Consider the following 17,400-nt stretch of genomic DNA (forward strand, 5'->3'; position numbering starts at 1 on the left):
TAAGAAAAAGCTATCATGTGTGATTAAAGGTGACTAGCAGTGTGTAAAAAATAAAACCCACAGTGTCTCTCAGAAAAGGGGTCTGAAATGAAATGATTAACATTTAAATGATTTTTCTAAGTCAGTCTCCTTGCCTCTGATGATGACAGTGAGCTAACATCTTTCATCAGTGTAATGCATGGTAATGTATGTTATATGTTTTATTCAGGGAAGCAGCACATGATCTCCTGGACACCTGGTGTTCGTTGTTTTAAAAAAAATAACCTGGGTAGTTTCCCAAAAAACGACATATTCCTTTAAGATGTTTCCATTTTAGTAATGGCACTTATAATTTTCTTTGATTTTATGCCAATATTTATTCTGTAGAGTAGGTGTTGGTTTGTTTGTCAAATGGAGCATCTTTCTGTGTTTCCGGGGATAGGTAATGTTGCTAGGTGACACACACATTTATCCAACTGCAGCTCTAACAACAAATCAACCTCAATATGGAGAGAAAAATTGGAAGGAGGTTTGTGCACAGTGTTTGTACCACAGAGCATGTTGGATGTGATGGTAGCTACAAAATGAATATGCAGGGGACAAAAACACACACAGTAAATGATTAAGGGTCTTTTATTAAAATTGGCATGAATTTGTTTTCCTTGGCAAAGAAGAGAAAAGGTGACACTCTACAGTATATCTCTTTTCTTTGGCTCTATGGCTCTCTACATGTGGATTTATTGCCACAAGGTAAATAGTTAATCAGATGTTCTAGGAGAATGAACCTTTCACCTGTGATCAAGTGTGACCTGCCAAAGTGTCATTGGTTAAACTGGCGCAATAAGTGTTACTTTGTGTTACTTACTCCAGTGTGCCAATCATCCCGTCAGCGTGACACAGTAACCCTTCCACCTTTGTCAACCCAGTCAATGAGTTCATTAGGACATACATTAGGACATAATGTAGTAGGCTGCTTTATTACTGCCAATGACTACATGAAAATGAATAATGGCTGCATTCCATTTAGTAAAGCGAAAGCATCCAGACCAACAGAGCAATGAGAACATTCAAACTGAAATGAGAGAAAAAGAAGTGAAATTCAGAAATAAGCAAAACAATAAAAAGGAGAAGTGAAAAAAAAAAGATTATGTTCTTAAATTTGTGAATCATAAGAAGCATGAAGACTTTTTTTTTAAAATCTGGAGAACACTTTGTGCTGTATAAATAATATTACAATTGGTAGTGGTATCACTGATGGAGAACAGATATATTGAATATAACAATACAGGATTTGTTGCAGGATTCTGTCAGCCAAGATTCATGAATTAGTTTGGCCAAACGACAGAATTGTAGTGAATGACTGAAATGAGTGACAGAACAGCTTAATTGCAGTTTTCATTACCTTATTAAAAACCATTAGTCCAGACTATACAGTTCATGCTTTCTGCACACTGTTCTATGAGTGCGAATCATTTCTCTATTGCACCTCACTGCCTTTAAAGCAGATGACGAATTGCTGAATATTCTTCTTTGATTTGCGACTTACTAATTTTAATAAGTGTTATATGTCAGGATGGTGATATATGATAACGTGTGCTCGCTGTGATAGTCAGAATATGCCAGCGTGAAATTTCTCTCTGAGTCAAACTTAGCATTTACCCCCTCACTGGATATATTCTCTAGTCTAACTTAATGAAATATCTTCTGACCAAACAAAATCATTCTCAGCACAATTGAATTAAAATGAGTCTGTGATTGTTACATAAAATTCTTGTTGTTGTTACCTAATGAAATATCTTCAGTCCAAACAAAATCATACTCATGCCTAATTTAATTGAGCCTGTGATTTTGTCGATCTTTCGTTGTTGTCGTCTTTTTTTTTCTTTTCTCTTTGTTGCTTGTTTTTGTATCCTCTTTGTCTCTTGCCCTTTTCTGCTTCTTTCTCTCTTCCTATTTGGTTGATATGTTTTGGTGATTTTTTTATACTAAAGGGGAGGATTTTATATAAGCCCCTCGGGCCTCTTTTCCTCTCCTGCACAGTTATTTGCCTTTGTACTGTGAAATATAATGTTTGTTTTATTGTGCATATGAATAAAATAAATAAATCTACCATGTACATCGGTGCCCTGATGGTAGAATCACACACACACACACACACACACACACACACACATAGCCAGAGAAACACTATTAATCTTCTGTGATGAGAGCCACCGAGCATACCATCAGTAGAGAAAGTGGCAGGCTGTCAGCCAGCCTTCATCTCTCTGTCTATTGAGTCTTCTCAATCAAGATTAATTTGGACCTTTGTGCTTTGCCTGTCATCATGGATATGGGAGCTTTGGGTTTCCATTTTCATCCCGAAGTAATGAGCAGATGACACCTACTGTACTAACTCGAATAAAGAAAAGTGAATTTAACTTTAGAATGACCACAGGTAGAATTGTACGTTACTATATTTTTAAAAAATATTCAAAATATAGCATGGTTGTTGTTTATTTTTATTATTATGGCTCGTTATTGTCCATTTGGGATATTTAGGCTACTTTGGTCATTTAAATAATTTGAGTTATTATGTGATGAATATGGTTTTATAATAATATCCCACAACCCAAATATGCAAATACTTCCTTTTAGTACACATTAGAGACATTTTAGATCAAATTACATTACAGCTATGCAAAAGATACTTAGATTATAAAACAAGAGGGCCAAACCACAAGTGATAATTAAACATACTTATTTCATTACTTCAGACATTCCTTTGTGAAGATAATACCTTAATACAATGACAGAGTGCTTCTTTTTTATTAGAAATGGGGTTGTCAAGTGTACCAATACATTTTACCTGTTAGCGGTTTCCAGTGTTAAAGGGAGTGATGCACATGTACAACAAAAACATCCTCCAGTTTAGTCTGTGTCGGAAAATACTTCAGTATATGACCTTGTCACCTTGCTGTAATTGCTCTCATGGGAAGATAAGCAGGGTGTCACCAGAGTACAAGTAGATTTATGACAAGAACAAGCTCAATAAGCAACTTCTTTGTAAGTAAATGTTAATGTATCATTCTTAGCTCGAAGCACCATTTGACATCATATTTTCATTGTGGTGCGGCTGCGTTATATAAAAGACCTAACAAAGTTCACACTTTGGAGGAATGTCAGTTCTGAGAAGCTAAGGATGCTGAGGAAACATCTGACAGCCCCATTCAGTCATTTCTCTGGATTCAGCAGAGATCAGAGGGAACAAAGAACAGTGTTCCTGCTATGTTACAAATAGATTTACTAACCTCGACTCCAGGTCAGCAGTCTGTTGTCAAAAAATGCTGCTCTGTATACTCAGACTTACTCAGATTCTGCCCAGCTGTAATAGGCAAGGTCTTTCAGTCGCAGAGAGCTGCAATATCTAATAATGGACTGTGTACAGAAAAAAAAGGCCACTCAGAAAATGATTAGATTTCAACGTCTCCAACTTGCGTGCAAAGATTGTAGAATGGAGGAAATACGTGAGTGGATTTGTCCTCACCAATTCTCACTCCATCCTCATGAACAAATCAGATTGTGCTATTGTTGTGTGATTCTTCCTCTCCTGAGCAGTGTCTAGAAATGCCCTCTGCTGCAGGTTTGTGAACAGGATGCATGCACAGACGGGCTGCCAGTTCTAGAAACTGACTGTGGTGTGAGATAAAGTGTGAAGTAATATACTGTGACCAGAACCCTGGTCAGACTGATAATTCACTCCAATAACATAGAGAAGAAAAGGGCCGAGAGGAACAGAGAAAGACAGGTGAGGGCAGTGGGTTAAGAGATGAAAGCTGAGGGTCTTTTCTTGCTATGTGTAAATTTTCGCTTTGTTCTCCCTTGTTTCTACTCGACACTCTTCGCCTGTTTCCTTCTACCGATCTGTACTGCTTTACAATCTCACTTATCTCTTTGCCTTTAACTTAGTCGGGGCAAAAATAGCATGCAAGCTATACATAAAGGACATCAATATTTAGTTTGAAGAAAAGAAATACTTTCACACGATACAGTGGCGAAACAGTGGCACCACACTCATTGTAGTAAGAGTTGAATGATCCTCTTTGATGGGAAAGTCAGTTGCGTTACATACATTTTCCTGTGCTCTTATTGCATAAACGAGAAACTCCGCTCAAGGCTAACCATAACTTCCCCCCCACCCTTCTCTCCCTCTCTCGCCCCACCCCTCCATCCTCTCTGACTCACAGGAAACAAGATGGAAGGATTCCTCGTATCTCTGATGAAGTAGAGCCTTCACTAGAACACTCCAACCCTCCATTTCCTCTTTCAAAGGTAACACAAGTTTTCAACCTGCAGCTGTTCTCCTTCCCATTCTGGTTTTCCAGAATAGCGAAACAAATCAATGTACAATCATCTGAAGTGTTTCTACACAATTCATCTTTTCTACAGCAGACCTGACTCATGTTTTTTGTGCTGTGACAAGTCAAAATGTCTGAAAAAACATGTATCAGGAACATTGTACCGTGCTTGTAAAATGGAAGATGATGCAGATTGAAATGAATAATCATAATTTCGCAGTGAAGCCATATATGGCCTACATCTGTGTATTTAAACAAAGAACAATGTTTCTCTTATATTTTTAATGGAATTTGAGACTAAAGAAAAACCAAAACCAACAATTGCTGTAATTAATCTCACTAACAACCGTTGTATATGTGGCTAAATCCTGATAGAGCTGATTCATCTGTGCCATTGTTCTTCTTCATAAAAATAACACCAACCTGCTTCCGCCAATACTTACTGTGCTGCTTGTTCATCTGCAGCTGAAAATACTCACCAACAAATACAAAATGGTTTTGGTCTTTTCAGTGGACAGTAAGAAACATCAGCCTAACCCTTAAAAGCGATAGGTCAGAGCAGTATTTGGCACTACTGTACAGTAAAGTACATAGGTACTCCCCACTGGTTTCCACCCTCGTTTTTTCTCACTATATCCTTTAGCTGTTTTATCCAGGTGAAAAAGGCCTCTAATACCCCCCCCCAACCCCTGTAACATTAGTTGGCAGGCTGTTGTAGTGTCTGACAGAAGAGTCTGTGCCCTTTGTCACAGCCTTCTGAGACAAATATAGATTGCAGCAGTTGTTCCTCTTTGATACATACCATAGGAGGCACATTGGTGTTATTTCTGTCTCTGCATGCCCATGCACTGGAAATACACTTTGCAATGGATTCATATTGTGTAGCTGTAAAGAATAGACTCACAAGTATTCACAAGTATAAGTGTTCTCATTTACCTATTCTGTTGTGTCAAATCATAGATTAATAACTTTCTGATTCTACAAGTTACATAAAGATCAGCCGGATTTCTAGCAAGGTAGCTTCTTGTTCGACCTGCCAAAATGGATGTGTCTGTATTGACATGTAGCTGTAATATCTATATATTTTTTGTTGTTGTTGCACACAATAGGGCTATTAAGGTACATTATAGTTGTATTGCTGTAGAAATTGCCAGCAGTTGAGTTCAAAAGCTCCTCCTTGTAATGTCACAAGTGTTTCTGAACTGAACTGAGTTGACCCACTTGTGGCCAGTTCACTCAGTGGTGCTTGGATCAGAGAGATGCAGAACATACTGAAGATTAAGTACATTATGTGTGTATCTCATATACTATTCTGCAAGTCAACAACCCAATTTCACATCAAAATGTGTAATGGTTACATTGGTCGACGTGTTACTTTCACAATAACAGCTGTAAAACAATTTATACATTGTGTTATAGCCGCTACAGTAGTAACAGAGTAGGCTACTTTCCAGCATATGACGTGAGCATGTGTCAACAGTGTTTTTTTTAATTACTCACTGCCAGAGACAGAAGTTCCACAGTCCAGCTTCAAAACTGATAGCCATAACATTAACACTTTTGTGTTTTTGTGTTGAGAAATGTGAAAAATATCATTTAAAGAAAATCCTAACATGGTGTCAGTGAGGAAAATACTCACAGGCTGCAGATCCCCCCAGTCAGCCATTTACAAATGTTCAAACTTTGGATTTAAAATGAATTTCATCCCATGGGCGCTATTAAAAGAACATCATCAAACAGTCACATAAAATAATACAAATAACACAACAGCTCAGATAACCACACAATACAAAGAGAGTGATTCAAACATGTCATGATTTCAGCAATAGAGGCGTTCATAGCAACAACCATAGCAACGATAGAAAGCTTGAATGAATCTTCATAATAACTAAATATCAAATACATTCACTTAATGAAGATTATAAAAACAAATTGCACATTTCTCACTAGAAATGTTATCAAAACACATTTTAATGCCAAAACGATTATACTGTAATTTTGCATTTTCCACTACACACATATCATGTCCCCCTCGAGATGAATTGTAATAACTTTCATGACCCCTTTTTTTCGTCTATCAACACCAGCAGTTCAGAATTCCAGCTTGTCTACTTTAGTTTATGAGCAATTACCCGCAAAACTAGTGTCATTCCCATTTGCCTCAGTTGCACTTTCTGTTTTGTGACTATGAAATCTTGAATATGGTAAATATTATACCTGCTAAACATCAGCATTGTAAGGATGTTGCCTTTAGCATTTAGCTCAAAGCAATGCTATGCCTAAGTGTAGCCTCATAGAGTCACTAGCAAGGCTGTAAATTCATGAACTCATTCATATTACAGTATTACCCCAAGTCAGGTTTCAATACAGAAGTCCTTTTTCAATCAAAGTCATTTGTTTATCCACACGCTGATGATCATCACCATACACATGCTTTATGAGTTTTTGTCTTAATGATTTCTTTTTTTAATCTCTTAATCTTGTCAAGTTTAACAATAATAAATTACTAATAATGGATTCAGCATCTTTGTGCTGGAACTTTAAAGTCTTTGCTTTCTGAATAAAGCATTGCACATGCCAATACCCAACAGAATCAAAATGCAGGTAGTGTTTTAGACAGACAGTTACACCGCTGTGTTGTTTGCACTGGTCATCCACTGCTTATTGCTTGTGTGAAAACCGTAGGAGATCTGCCACAGTATCCAGAAAACTCAGCAGCAGTTCTGTAGACCTTCACCTCTGTGGCAATCAACCAGCTCATCTGAGGCATTAATGGGATGGAGGGGGCCATCTGTGTGAACTCCATTTGTATCCCCCAGGCCCCAATGGCAACAGAAAGGTCAGGCTAGTCTCTGCAGCCAGACCTGATGAATGGATCCCAATGGATTTTCTCTGGCTGAAATTATAGGCTTATGTGCCCATTGATTGCCTGTCTTTGAAGTTTAGTTTTCCATTTTACTATATTGCCTTTGAGGATGCGGCTAACCCAAAGAGCATAAATGGAGGGATGTGGAGTGAGTAGGCGTAGGGATATTGCTTTGGATGCAAATCATTTGCAATTTGTCTGTGGAAACTCAAATAGGGTTCTGGTTGTGAGGAGTTAATGAATGTACTGAAGTCAGAGCTTTACTCCCCAGCTTGCACACTGAGGAGAAAGTTCTGCACCATATGTTTCATGGATATTATGTAATGCCCCTCAAATGTATTCACTTACATACTATATTTTGACTCACTCAGCCATTGAGGAAAGTCAGTCAGTTGATCAGTAAACCATTTGATCTGGCAGCAACTCACTCTGTCTCTCTCGTGCACTCTTGCTCTTAGCTGGATGCTTCAGCACACACACACACACACACACACACACACACACACACACACACACACACACATGCTGCAATTGCTGGTAATCAACTCAAGAAAAAGAGCTCTCAGCCCCTCAAGCTTTTAAACAGTGATAGTGTGTTTTCTGTAGTGGCTTTACATTTTGTCAGAAGGCAGGAGACTTAAGACTTTGTTCAGACTGCAGCCAAATCAGATTTGTTTCTCAAATCAGATATTTAAGACAGACTATCCACACTGTTATTTGCAAGTGATCAGATCAGACTTGAGTGTCCAGACATCAACTTATCTGCATGGGTTGCTATGGAAACAATGTAGGCGTCAGTAGCTATGTACTGTGATGCGGCTTTCCAGTGCAGAAGCATGAGAAATGGACATACAAGCCCCCCCCCCCCCCCCCCCCCCCCCACACACACACACACATAAGTGCCGGCAGATGTATACTCCATACTGCTTTGCTAAAATTCTGCTCAGTCGCTCTGATGCGCTCCCTTCACTCTGTACTTGACGTCTTTGTTTTGTGTTTCACAAAAGACACTTTGAAATCCAATTTGAGCAGCCAGAGTGTCCAGACTGAGATGCATCCACTAGGATTTTTGTAGAAATCCATTTGAAATCACATTTCAAAACCTCCAAACGTGGTTCGGATCACATTGCATGTGGTTTTTTTTGTTGTCCAGACTTTCTAAAATACAATCTGAATATATATATAATAAAAAAAACCTGTTTGATGCTAGCTATCTGAACAAGGCCTAACTTTGACGAACTAAAATTGTTGGATCCATGGCGGACAAGTAATAAAAAGAATCCAAATTGATGCAGCTAAACCAGACATATTATCTTCATAATCATTGGTAAAACTCAGTATCTACCTTCAACATGACAGATGACAGTTTTGTTGGAGATTTGGATGTCTGCCAATACTGGACAAAAAGGCCTCTAGGTGAGTCTCTAGTTTACTTATGTTCAAACTTGTAATCTCCAGCCCCAAGCAATGATGCCTCAAGTGACATTTCTTGAGGCAAATGGTCATATTTTGTGCAGCAGCCACAAGCAGCAATTTTTTTAAAGACATGTAGTAGTAGTAGTACTCCCCATGTGTACAATCAATGGAGTTCCACAGAAGGACACAAACCTGGAAGTCTTTTCATTGGTTTGTTGCTGGTTTTGGTCTCTTTTAGTGTTTCATCAGTTTAAACCACATAACCAAGCATGACTTTACCACAACAGGTTGACTTTTTTAACAGCTGGAGCTGAAATGCTGAAACTCACCAGTGCATCTCTGTAATCAGTATGCTTTATAACAGAAACAGTGTCCGTGTGGATAGATTGAATCTGAATAGCAATTAATATGAATATCTAATGTCTCACACTTTAACAATTAAATGTGATTATTAGGCACGAATGCAATTAGTATTCAGCATTCCTCTGTAAGTGTTCTCAAATCCCTGCTTGGCATTCAGCTTAAGCCAGTCTAGACCTGGGTAAACAGCCAACGATGAAATGTAACCTCAGGATGAGACAGTGTTCTCTATTCTGGTGCAGTATCATTTGTTTCTGCACTCTAGCGAAAGTTACCCCCGTCCATATAAAATCCATATTCATGTTCACTTTTTATACAAATCCTGTAACCTCTCCTCTTTGCATGTACTTGGTATTGATTCTCCTCAAGGGAAATCAATATGGACGGTTAGCTGAGCTTGTTTGTCGTCCGTTGCAAAATGAAAAACACTTAACATACAGTATATGGCTAGAATGTGCCTTCTTAAAAGCTTTCAGCAGTATTTTTTTTAAAGAAGTAGGTCAGTGTTTGTTGATATCTGATGTTGGATGTGCGTCTGATGGAAAGAGTTGCACAGAAAAGGATCTGCTTTCACAGAACGACAGCTCCCCTTTCATCCCACAGTGCTTCCCTCGTCTTTTTATCTCTGCTTTCCTACTCTGTCTCCCACTATCTCTTGTACTCTCATGTCATATCCATGTTCAACTATGTACAGATGATTTCAGGGATGCTAAGGTTGGCTAAGTCCTCCATCCGACTGTGGCATCTACACATGCAGAGCTGCTTGCTTGTCTCACATATTTCCCCTATAGTGGAAGTGATAATACTTTATCATTATTGGGTTCATTTATTTATTTATTTATCTATTTTACCAAGAACATGATGCAGTGGAATGTGTCTGTTGCATCCTCATGTGTGAGAGTGCCAGAACCTCATTTATTAAGTTTCCTCATCCATGTATGATTGCTGCTTGATGTTAAGCATTGAATTAAAAAAAAAGTCTTTGCAAGAAAAGGCTTGTAAATATGTCTGAGTGCTTGCACAGCAATATAAAAGTGTATGACAAACAACTCATAATGAGCATTTTGAATCTATACGACCACTGCAGGTATACGATATACTATGTATGGAAACTTTTGAGGAACAAGAATTGCATACACTGGGCTGTTTTTATGTTTTTATTGCTGCTTGTCAGTGTGAAACAGAACATAAGAGTTTGATAAGTATCAGATGAAAGAAAAGAGGAACAGAATCATCATGTAATATAACAAAAAAAGAGAACTGTACAGTTTTGTGTGTTCACATCCGAGTGTGCCTTTTACTGTCTGTTGCGTCTGCAAGAGAAGAAAGTTGGGCAGAGTACACAGGGAGGGGAGAAACTTTGTTCCTCCCTTCCTCCTACAGCTATGTGTTTCTGCAGGAGGTGTGGTGACATGTAAAAGAGGAAGGAAGGGAAATGATATTCTCACATTACTGCACATGTTTTTACCTCACAGACAGCTGTATGGATTTTGACGGACAGCTATCAACTTTTCTCTTCTAGTTTATTGCCTGAGCGACAGTGAGTGCAAAGTGTCATTGTCAATCTCGCCTTTCTCCTTGTGGCTGACAGTGACATCAACACCGTTGCTCTTGTCAGTTCGTCTGAATCCGTACTTGTGGAATGATGACTGAGCTCAGGATAGCAAAGAATGACTTATTTGAGGGGCTGCTCAACAGTCCCGCCAGTAAGCCTCTTCTCAAGAGACGATGCATCAGTGATGTGAGTATTTTTCGCTTGCTAGAAGTGGGAAATTCTGTTTTCGCTCTGTTTAATTCTGAAAGTAGCTTAGAGACAAAAATATATGTTTGGTGTAGAACAGTAGATATTAGATAAGATAGATAGAACAACCCTTTTATAGCCTTTGGTATGATGTTACTTTCATTTAGAACATTTAAGTTATGGCTTATGGCTCTAGTTCTACTGCACCTTCACAATCCAGCGGTGCATTGCTCCCTTTCTTCCTCAGGAGAGATTCAGCGCTGATGTTGTTCTGTGTGGTTCACTGATAATTTGGTTGACATAGGACAGTGCTTGCGGATGTTTGTTTTGCAGTTCAGGAGAGCAGTAACTCCCTGAATATCATATGGCACTGTTTATTTTCACATGTAACAATAGACTGAGGCTGCACCTTTGGCTTTACTAGGTCAGGGTCAGGTGGGAGTGTTTGTGCAAGTGTGCTTTTATGAGTGGTGATATGCGTGTATGTCAAGGAATATGAATATGTTTTAGTATGTGGGCGTGTGAAAAATGCTTGTATGCATGCACGTGTGTGTGTGTTTTTTTTTTTCAATCCCTGCAGTGCCTTTCAGTAAATATAAACTGTTGTGGAAACATCAGCTTGGCACTTCAGTCCACTTGTGTTACATGGTGAACGGAGGGCTCAACCCCACTACAAGCACTGCCATCAGGATCGCCTCCTCCTTCATCTCGAGTTGAAGCTGCTTAAAATCCATAATATGGCCTCTGCAGAAGAGAAGAGCATGCCTGTGGGTATTTTCTCCTGCTTTAACCTGTACCAGTGCCTTTGCTATTGGACAAAACACTGAATTACGTTATGTGGCAGTACTTGACAGGATCTTATTATGAATCCAGGAGCTGGATTGATGCCTCTCTGTTTAATGAGCTGTGCTGCTATCAGTGCACCACCTGCACTCATGCTGATCACAAAACATCCAGATTATATGCAGAAAACCTGTTGCCAGACCATCCATGTCAATTTATTTTAACTGCCTGATTTGTACATCCTGGCAGGTTGAATGTGTCTCTTTCACACAGTAAAGGAACTGAGTGCTTCAGACACCAAAATCACAGTGTCTTCCAGCTAATTTGGCTGCTCAGCACAGTCAGATGAGCTGTTGGCTGTAGCAACGGAGAGAAGCTCCATGGAGCTTTGAGGCTCATTTCCCCCCTAAGAGTTACTTGTTTACAGTGTGTTTGTCTTGAAGCATGGAGGTACGAGTCTCTTGGCATTGAATGAAGCCTCAGTGAGATTGGTGTCAAGTGGGGAAGGGAATGCATCAGGGAGCAGCGTCATAGCAAAATATGGAGTTAGAGGGTGTCGGAGATTCCGACAGGAGGTCTCGTGTCTTGAGACTGCACAGCCTGCTTTTGTAGAGAGCAGAGATGAGAGATGAGTGAACGCAGTAGGGGAAACATATCAACACAGCTCTGCTAACTATCAAATCCATGTTCTTTTTTGGATCTTTGTCAACTCTCTCCACTAGACCTCGGACCTGTTTGCCATGATCGAGAGGATGCAGGTACTGTACGAAGCCTCTGGCTCTGCCTTTTTTACACGCTGCCTAAATTCGTCCGTTCTGCGTCTCAGGCTTTAATCAAATGCCATCCTCAAAATTTCACCCGCTTGGGTTATAAAACTTCCATGTATTTCTATTTTCAGACTCAAGTTATTCTGCTTTTCCTGCTATTTTTATGTTCCAGATCACCACCCTGCAACTGCAACACTTTTATGTGTGTCCATATATTCCTCTATTTGCCATGAATGTGTTTTTTGTATTTTAGCAGTGACAGCCTTAGGCTGTCTTTAGAAACCTGATGCTTCTGAATGTGCTGAACAGAGCCCTTGTGTCTTTTCCACAGCTGGGTAGTTTTGTCTGCATCATCAGATGTGTGAAATCCTGTTGTATTTTTTTTAGTATGCTGAGGTCTTATAGGAATGTAGTTTGTTTTGTAGCCGGTGATGTTCAACTCCAGAGTTACATGAACCTGAATCAAGACCAGTAGGTTCTAAACAAGACAGTGAAAAGACATCAACACAGATTAAAAGAAACTTTGGTCTGAGAGTGTCTCTTACACTGCACTACACAATGTCCCTTTTAACACACTCATATTTTCTTTTTTTATTTATTTTGATTTTGAAGTGGTAGATGGAAGTAGTAGTAGTAATATGACAACGTTTTTTGTTACATGCACAGTTTCTTAAATTGTGTTAACCATGAAGCATTAGCATTGCAATCAACATACAGTAATACAGGAAAGGACCTTTTCTATCTGAATAGTCATGTGTGGCAGCATACATAAAGTTGTTTAGGCTTAGACTGTAAAACACTAAGATCTCAAACAATAACATCTTTTAGAAGTTGCTGTAACCAGGAAGGATCACAGGCGTGAAAGGCATGATGTGTAGGCGTGAAAGTATGTATTGCTAATGCATTTATTTTGGTTATAAATTCTGAAGCTATTCTGAGTGATCTGGGGATTTTTGAGGGGTTCAAACATTATTTTTCCTGTTTATCTTCTTTGGTTGTTCAGTTACCGAATAAAACAGAAGTAGCACTTTTTTGCTGCAACAGTCAACACACAAGAATATTTTATTATTATGCATATTCTATAACAAAAAGTAAAAAGAGTGTGGGAGGGAAAGAGAAACAGGAACAGTAGAACCGTCTTCAAAGAATGAATTTAATGAAAGCATTTCCAATTTCCATTTGATTAATCTTCCTTATAGTCCTGAAAAAATATGCATCAAATTTGATACATTTTAAATCTTACTGTAAGGTATTAGGGGGCACTGAACATTAATGCTTCTTTACTCATTTCTTTCTGTGCTTAAAAAAAGCAGTAAAGTGTCAGTGGTTATGAGTAGAATGAGAATAGATAGATTAGGTAAGTATTTTTGGCACTTTATGGCCCCTAAGTGAACTTGTGGTTAATAAACCACTACCAGCAGTATGGCTTCATGTGAACAGCTTTCCAGTTGTCGTGGACCTCTTCTTATCTTTTTTGTACACTGTAGTCTCTGACATATCACTCTTCTTTCACTTCCTCTTTCTGCCGCCCAGTTGATTGATCTTGTGTTGTGTAAACATGAATTATTGTCACGCCAGACAAGTCATGCACAAGAAATTCCATAGCAGTCAAAATGTGTCTGTGTGTATCTTTGCACATGGTGAACTAGTCTTGTAGATATTTCACCTGCTCTGTGAGTGTGCTATTATTATTTTTCTCTCTCTCCCCCTCTACAGAGTTGCAGAATGGATGAGCAAAGATGCCCCCTCCCTCCCCCCCTCAAAGTGAGTCGCAAATCCTCACATCTCCTCATAGACTACAGTCTGGTAAAGCATCCGTTGTGGCAGTAGATTTATAAACCTTTCCTTATCAGCTGTCAGACAGGCTTTAGGATGCTCACCGGCTGAGTTAAGAACTCGACGGGGACTAAACAAACAAAATCTGCCGCTGTCCTATTACTTAGGCAGGCTAATGCAGTTTTCAGTGAAGACTGGGAGATATTCCCCACAGGGGGCCTGGGGTCAACTCAGAAAGGGCAGAAATAGATGGTAATCGTTAAAAAGGAGGATATAAAAGTCAGGTTGGTGAGGGTTTGGCTATACCCTCAAATCTGTGTAATGTAGTTTTGGAGTTGAATTTGGAGTTAAAAACTCCTATTCAGCATAGTGTGGAAATATCTGTTATTTTATAGTCATAAATAATTAAAGAAGAATATCATACTATCACATTTAAATACAGGGAATTAGCGATCAGCGATGTATATTGTGGTCAAAACTGAGTCATGTGAATGATCTGTGAGCTTGTGAGTGTTAACCTGACTGCAGGGTTTTGCTCCCTTTCAGCCACAAAAGCATTAGTGCTGCTGAGAACTGATGTTGGGCAACCAGACCTGTGCACGCCAAGCATGGAAACCTTTTTTTTTATGGTTTGCTTTGCACGCAGAGTAATTATCATGCTGAAACAGGAAAGGGGTGTTCTGTAAATCCAATAGTTGCTGCAATGTTTAAATACTCTATTGTCTGAACTATCAGTGATTTTGTGTATTTAGGAAGTTGTGATGGGCTTTTTTTTTACCAGTTTTGTGACATTTTATGGACCAAACAATTACCCAATTATGAAAATAATCAACTGATATCTTGATAATGAAAATAATTCTTAGTTCCCTTGTTTCTGTGAATATATAATACTGCTACAGTCTACCCTAAATAGCAATAAAAGCATATAGATTTAGTAAAAGTACCTTTTTAGACTCAACAATGAGCAACAGCTTCTATCTATATCCAGACTATTAAAAAATATTGAGGGAGAACTACATTATGTAAGAAGAGATATTGATTTCTCCATGGAAGCTTTGATTGCCTCTAATACAGTAACATAAGAATGGTTGTATTAAGGCGTGAGTTTCACTTTGTTGAAAGAAAATGATTGTTTTCTTGATCTTGCTGTCACTTCTGCTACATGTAGCCAGTAATTTGTGTTGGACCAAGTCCAGACATGCTCTACTGGGGTTGTTGAAAAGATTGTTCTGTGGAGAAAATCATTACTTAAAACTGAGAGAAAGTGGATAAGCCAAAGGTAATAGCAGCACGATGGATCAGAAGGTGAAATTAGAGATGAAAGGTTCATTATTACTTGATGTCCAGCGAGCAGTGAGCTTCTGAAATATGAACTTCTTTCACACCACCACATGCATATATAGTAGGAACCATAGACTGTATAAAGGTAGGAGCCAAGATCTTTTTAAACATCAATACTGAGAGTGTTTAGCACCTTGTCCCTCTTAAATGGGCTCAAACAGTTACATAATAACAACCAGAGCAATGAGTACAAATTGTAGTCTCAGATACATATGTTAAAAAATGCAATGCATGTAACATAAGAAATGTGTCTGCAAGGTTGTTCAATATGGCCTCCGTTTGTGGTCTTGGTTTGAATCATGAGGAAAGTCACAATGAAAAATGTAGAACTAGATAGTTGATGTGTTGTCACAGTGTTTATGCTCATTGCTATTTTTCTCAAGAAGCAAAACTGAAAGTATGACTAGAAGCAGCTCTTTGTCAGCTTGACTTATATTTGTTTCCCCCCTGCAGACAGAAGAGGACTACATCCCTTATCCCAGCGTTCATGAGGTATATATAATGTACTTTCTGCACAAATAACTCACACTACACACTTTATACTTTACAGACGTCAAAAAGTAAAGCTAAAGGTAGACTAAAAGGCAAAAGTAAAAAAAAAAACAAGCTTTCATTTGATTTGCTGCAGCAGTGAAAGAGTTGCTGTGCTTGATGCAACACATTGATGAGTAGTAGTAAGGAATCAATGTTCTTTCTAAAACATTATTATTTTCCATCACTGTCAGGTTCTGGGTCGTCGTAGCCCTTTTCCACTCATCCTGTTGCCCCAGTTTGGAGGTTACTGGATTGAGGGGACCAATCATGAGCCTAAAGATCCACCAGAGGCAGATCAACCTCCCTGTCCTACCTCCCACATCAAATTGGAAACAAATAGCACGGCCAAGATCTACAGGAAACAGTTCATGGGCAAGGTGAGGATGAGAAAGATGGTTAAACAAAATATCTATCTTGATTCATTTAAACTAGTTAAATTCTCACAGTGTTCCAGCAGGTGGGAGAAAGTGCACGTGAAATCAATTTTTCTCTTGAATTGTAGCCTACTTGTGGTCTACTGGTGATTTTGAAGTAATAACATTGGCTTTCGGTAGCAAAACTACATAGAAAATAGTTGACAATATTTTATACAATTGCTTGAACAGGGCTCAATTGTGTATTGGAAAATAAAATCTAGTCTAGTTTATTTGTGATCAATTGTGTTTGGGTTAGCTATCATCACCTTTTAAAAGTGCTAGGACATTTTTTAGGTATATGGAACAACATGTGGGCGTTGCTAACCGCTACATCATTAAAATTCCTTCCCAAACTGATAAAATGAAGAAGTGCATGTACAAGTGCATACACCACACACTAGGAAAAAAAAAACCTTAACTCCCAGTGTTGATATATTATGCCATTTGATAGTAAACTGTGAAACAATTTGCATACTGGAAAATACAGTGCATTCATTACAGCATATGTGCATTCAGTAAGCTAAGATTTGTCAAAAAGTTGGTACATTATACCTTGTTTTTTTACACCTTTTTCTCAAGGGGGTTAGGGTTAGTAATTTAACTACTTTCCTTAATTAGAGGATGATGAAACTCTCTACCCCCTCTCCATTTCTAATTTATTATAGCAGTTTGTATTATTGTGTTACCCACTGTCACTTGCTGGAGGAGGTAGACATCCTTGCATGAGAGTGTCTTCTGCTTATCTGCCCGCAGGAACACTTTAATTATTACACCATGGATGCTGCCCTGGGCCACTTGGTCTTCTCCATGAAGTATGATGTCATTGGGGATCAAGAACATCTGCGCTTGATGCTTCGGTACAATTTCCTATTATCTTTATCCTTGACCTGTTTTCTCTCCTATTCGTGCTTCTGTTGCTTTGTCTTAGTAATGATCCTTTCCTTTCCAATATCCATAGCAATTTTTCTTTGCCTTTATTCCCCTTTCTCTTTTCTGGTCTCTCTCCCTATGTTCATCTCTGCAATGCAGCTTTCTTTCTGTACCCCTGCAACAATACTGGCTTCAAATATCCATGTAGTGGTGG

General features: G+C 38.7%; 1 protein-coding gene across 1 annotated transcript in view; it reads left to right on the forward strand.

Annotated features, from left to right (window-relative positions):
* LOC128355326 (rap1 GTPase-activating protein 1-like) overlaps positions 1-17,400 on the forward strand; it is a 74,841-nt gene that overhangs the window by 41,408 nt on the left and 16,033 nt on the right. The window contains exons 5-9 of the mRNA XM_053315572.1: positions 12,205-12,240; positions 13,966-14,013; positions 15,820-15,858; positions 16,092-16,277; positions 17,070-17,173. Coding sequence (XP_053171547.1) covers positions 12,205-12,240; positions 13,966-14,013; positions 15,820-15,858; positions 16,092-16,277; positions 17,070-17,173 — 413 coding nt within the window. The remainder of the gene's footprint in view (positions 1-12,204; positions 12,241-13,965; positions 14,014-15,819; positions 15,859-16,091; positions 16,278-17,069; positions 17,174-17,400) is intronic.

The sequence above is a fragment of the Scomber japonicus genome, chromosome 3 (assembly GCF_027409825.1).
Source record: "Scomber japonicus isolate fScoJap1 chromosome 3, fScoJap1.pri, whole genome shotgun sequence".
Taxonomy (NCBI): Eukaryota; Metazoa; Chordata; class Actinopteri; order Scombriformes; family Scombridae; genus Scomber; species Scomber japonicus.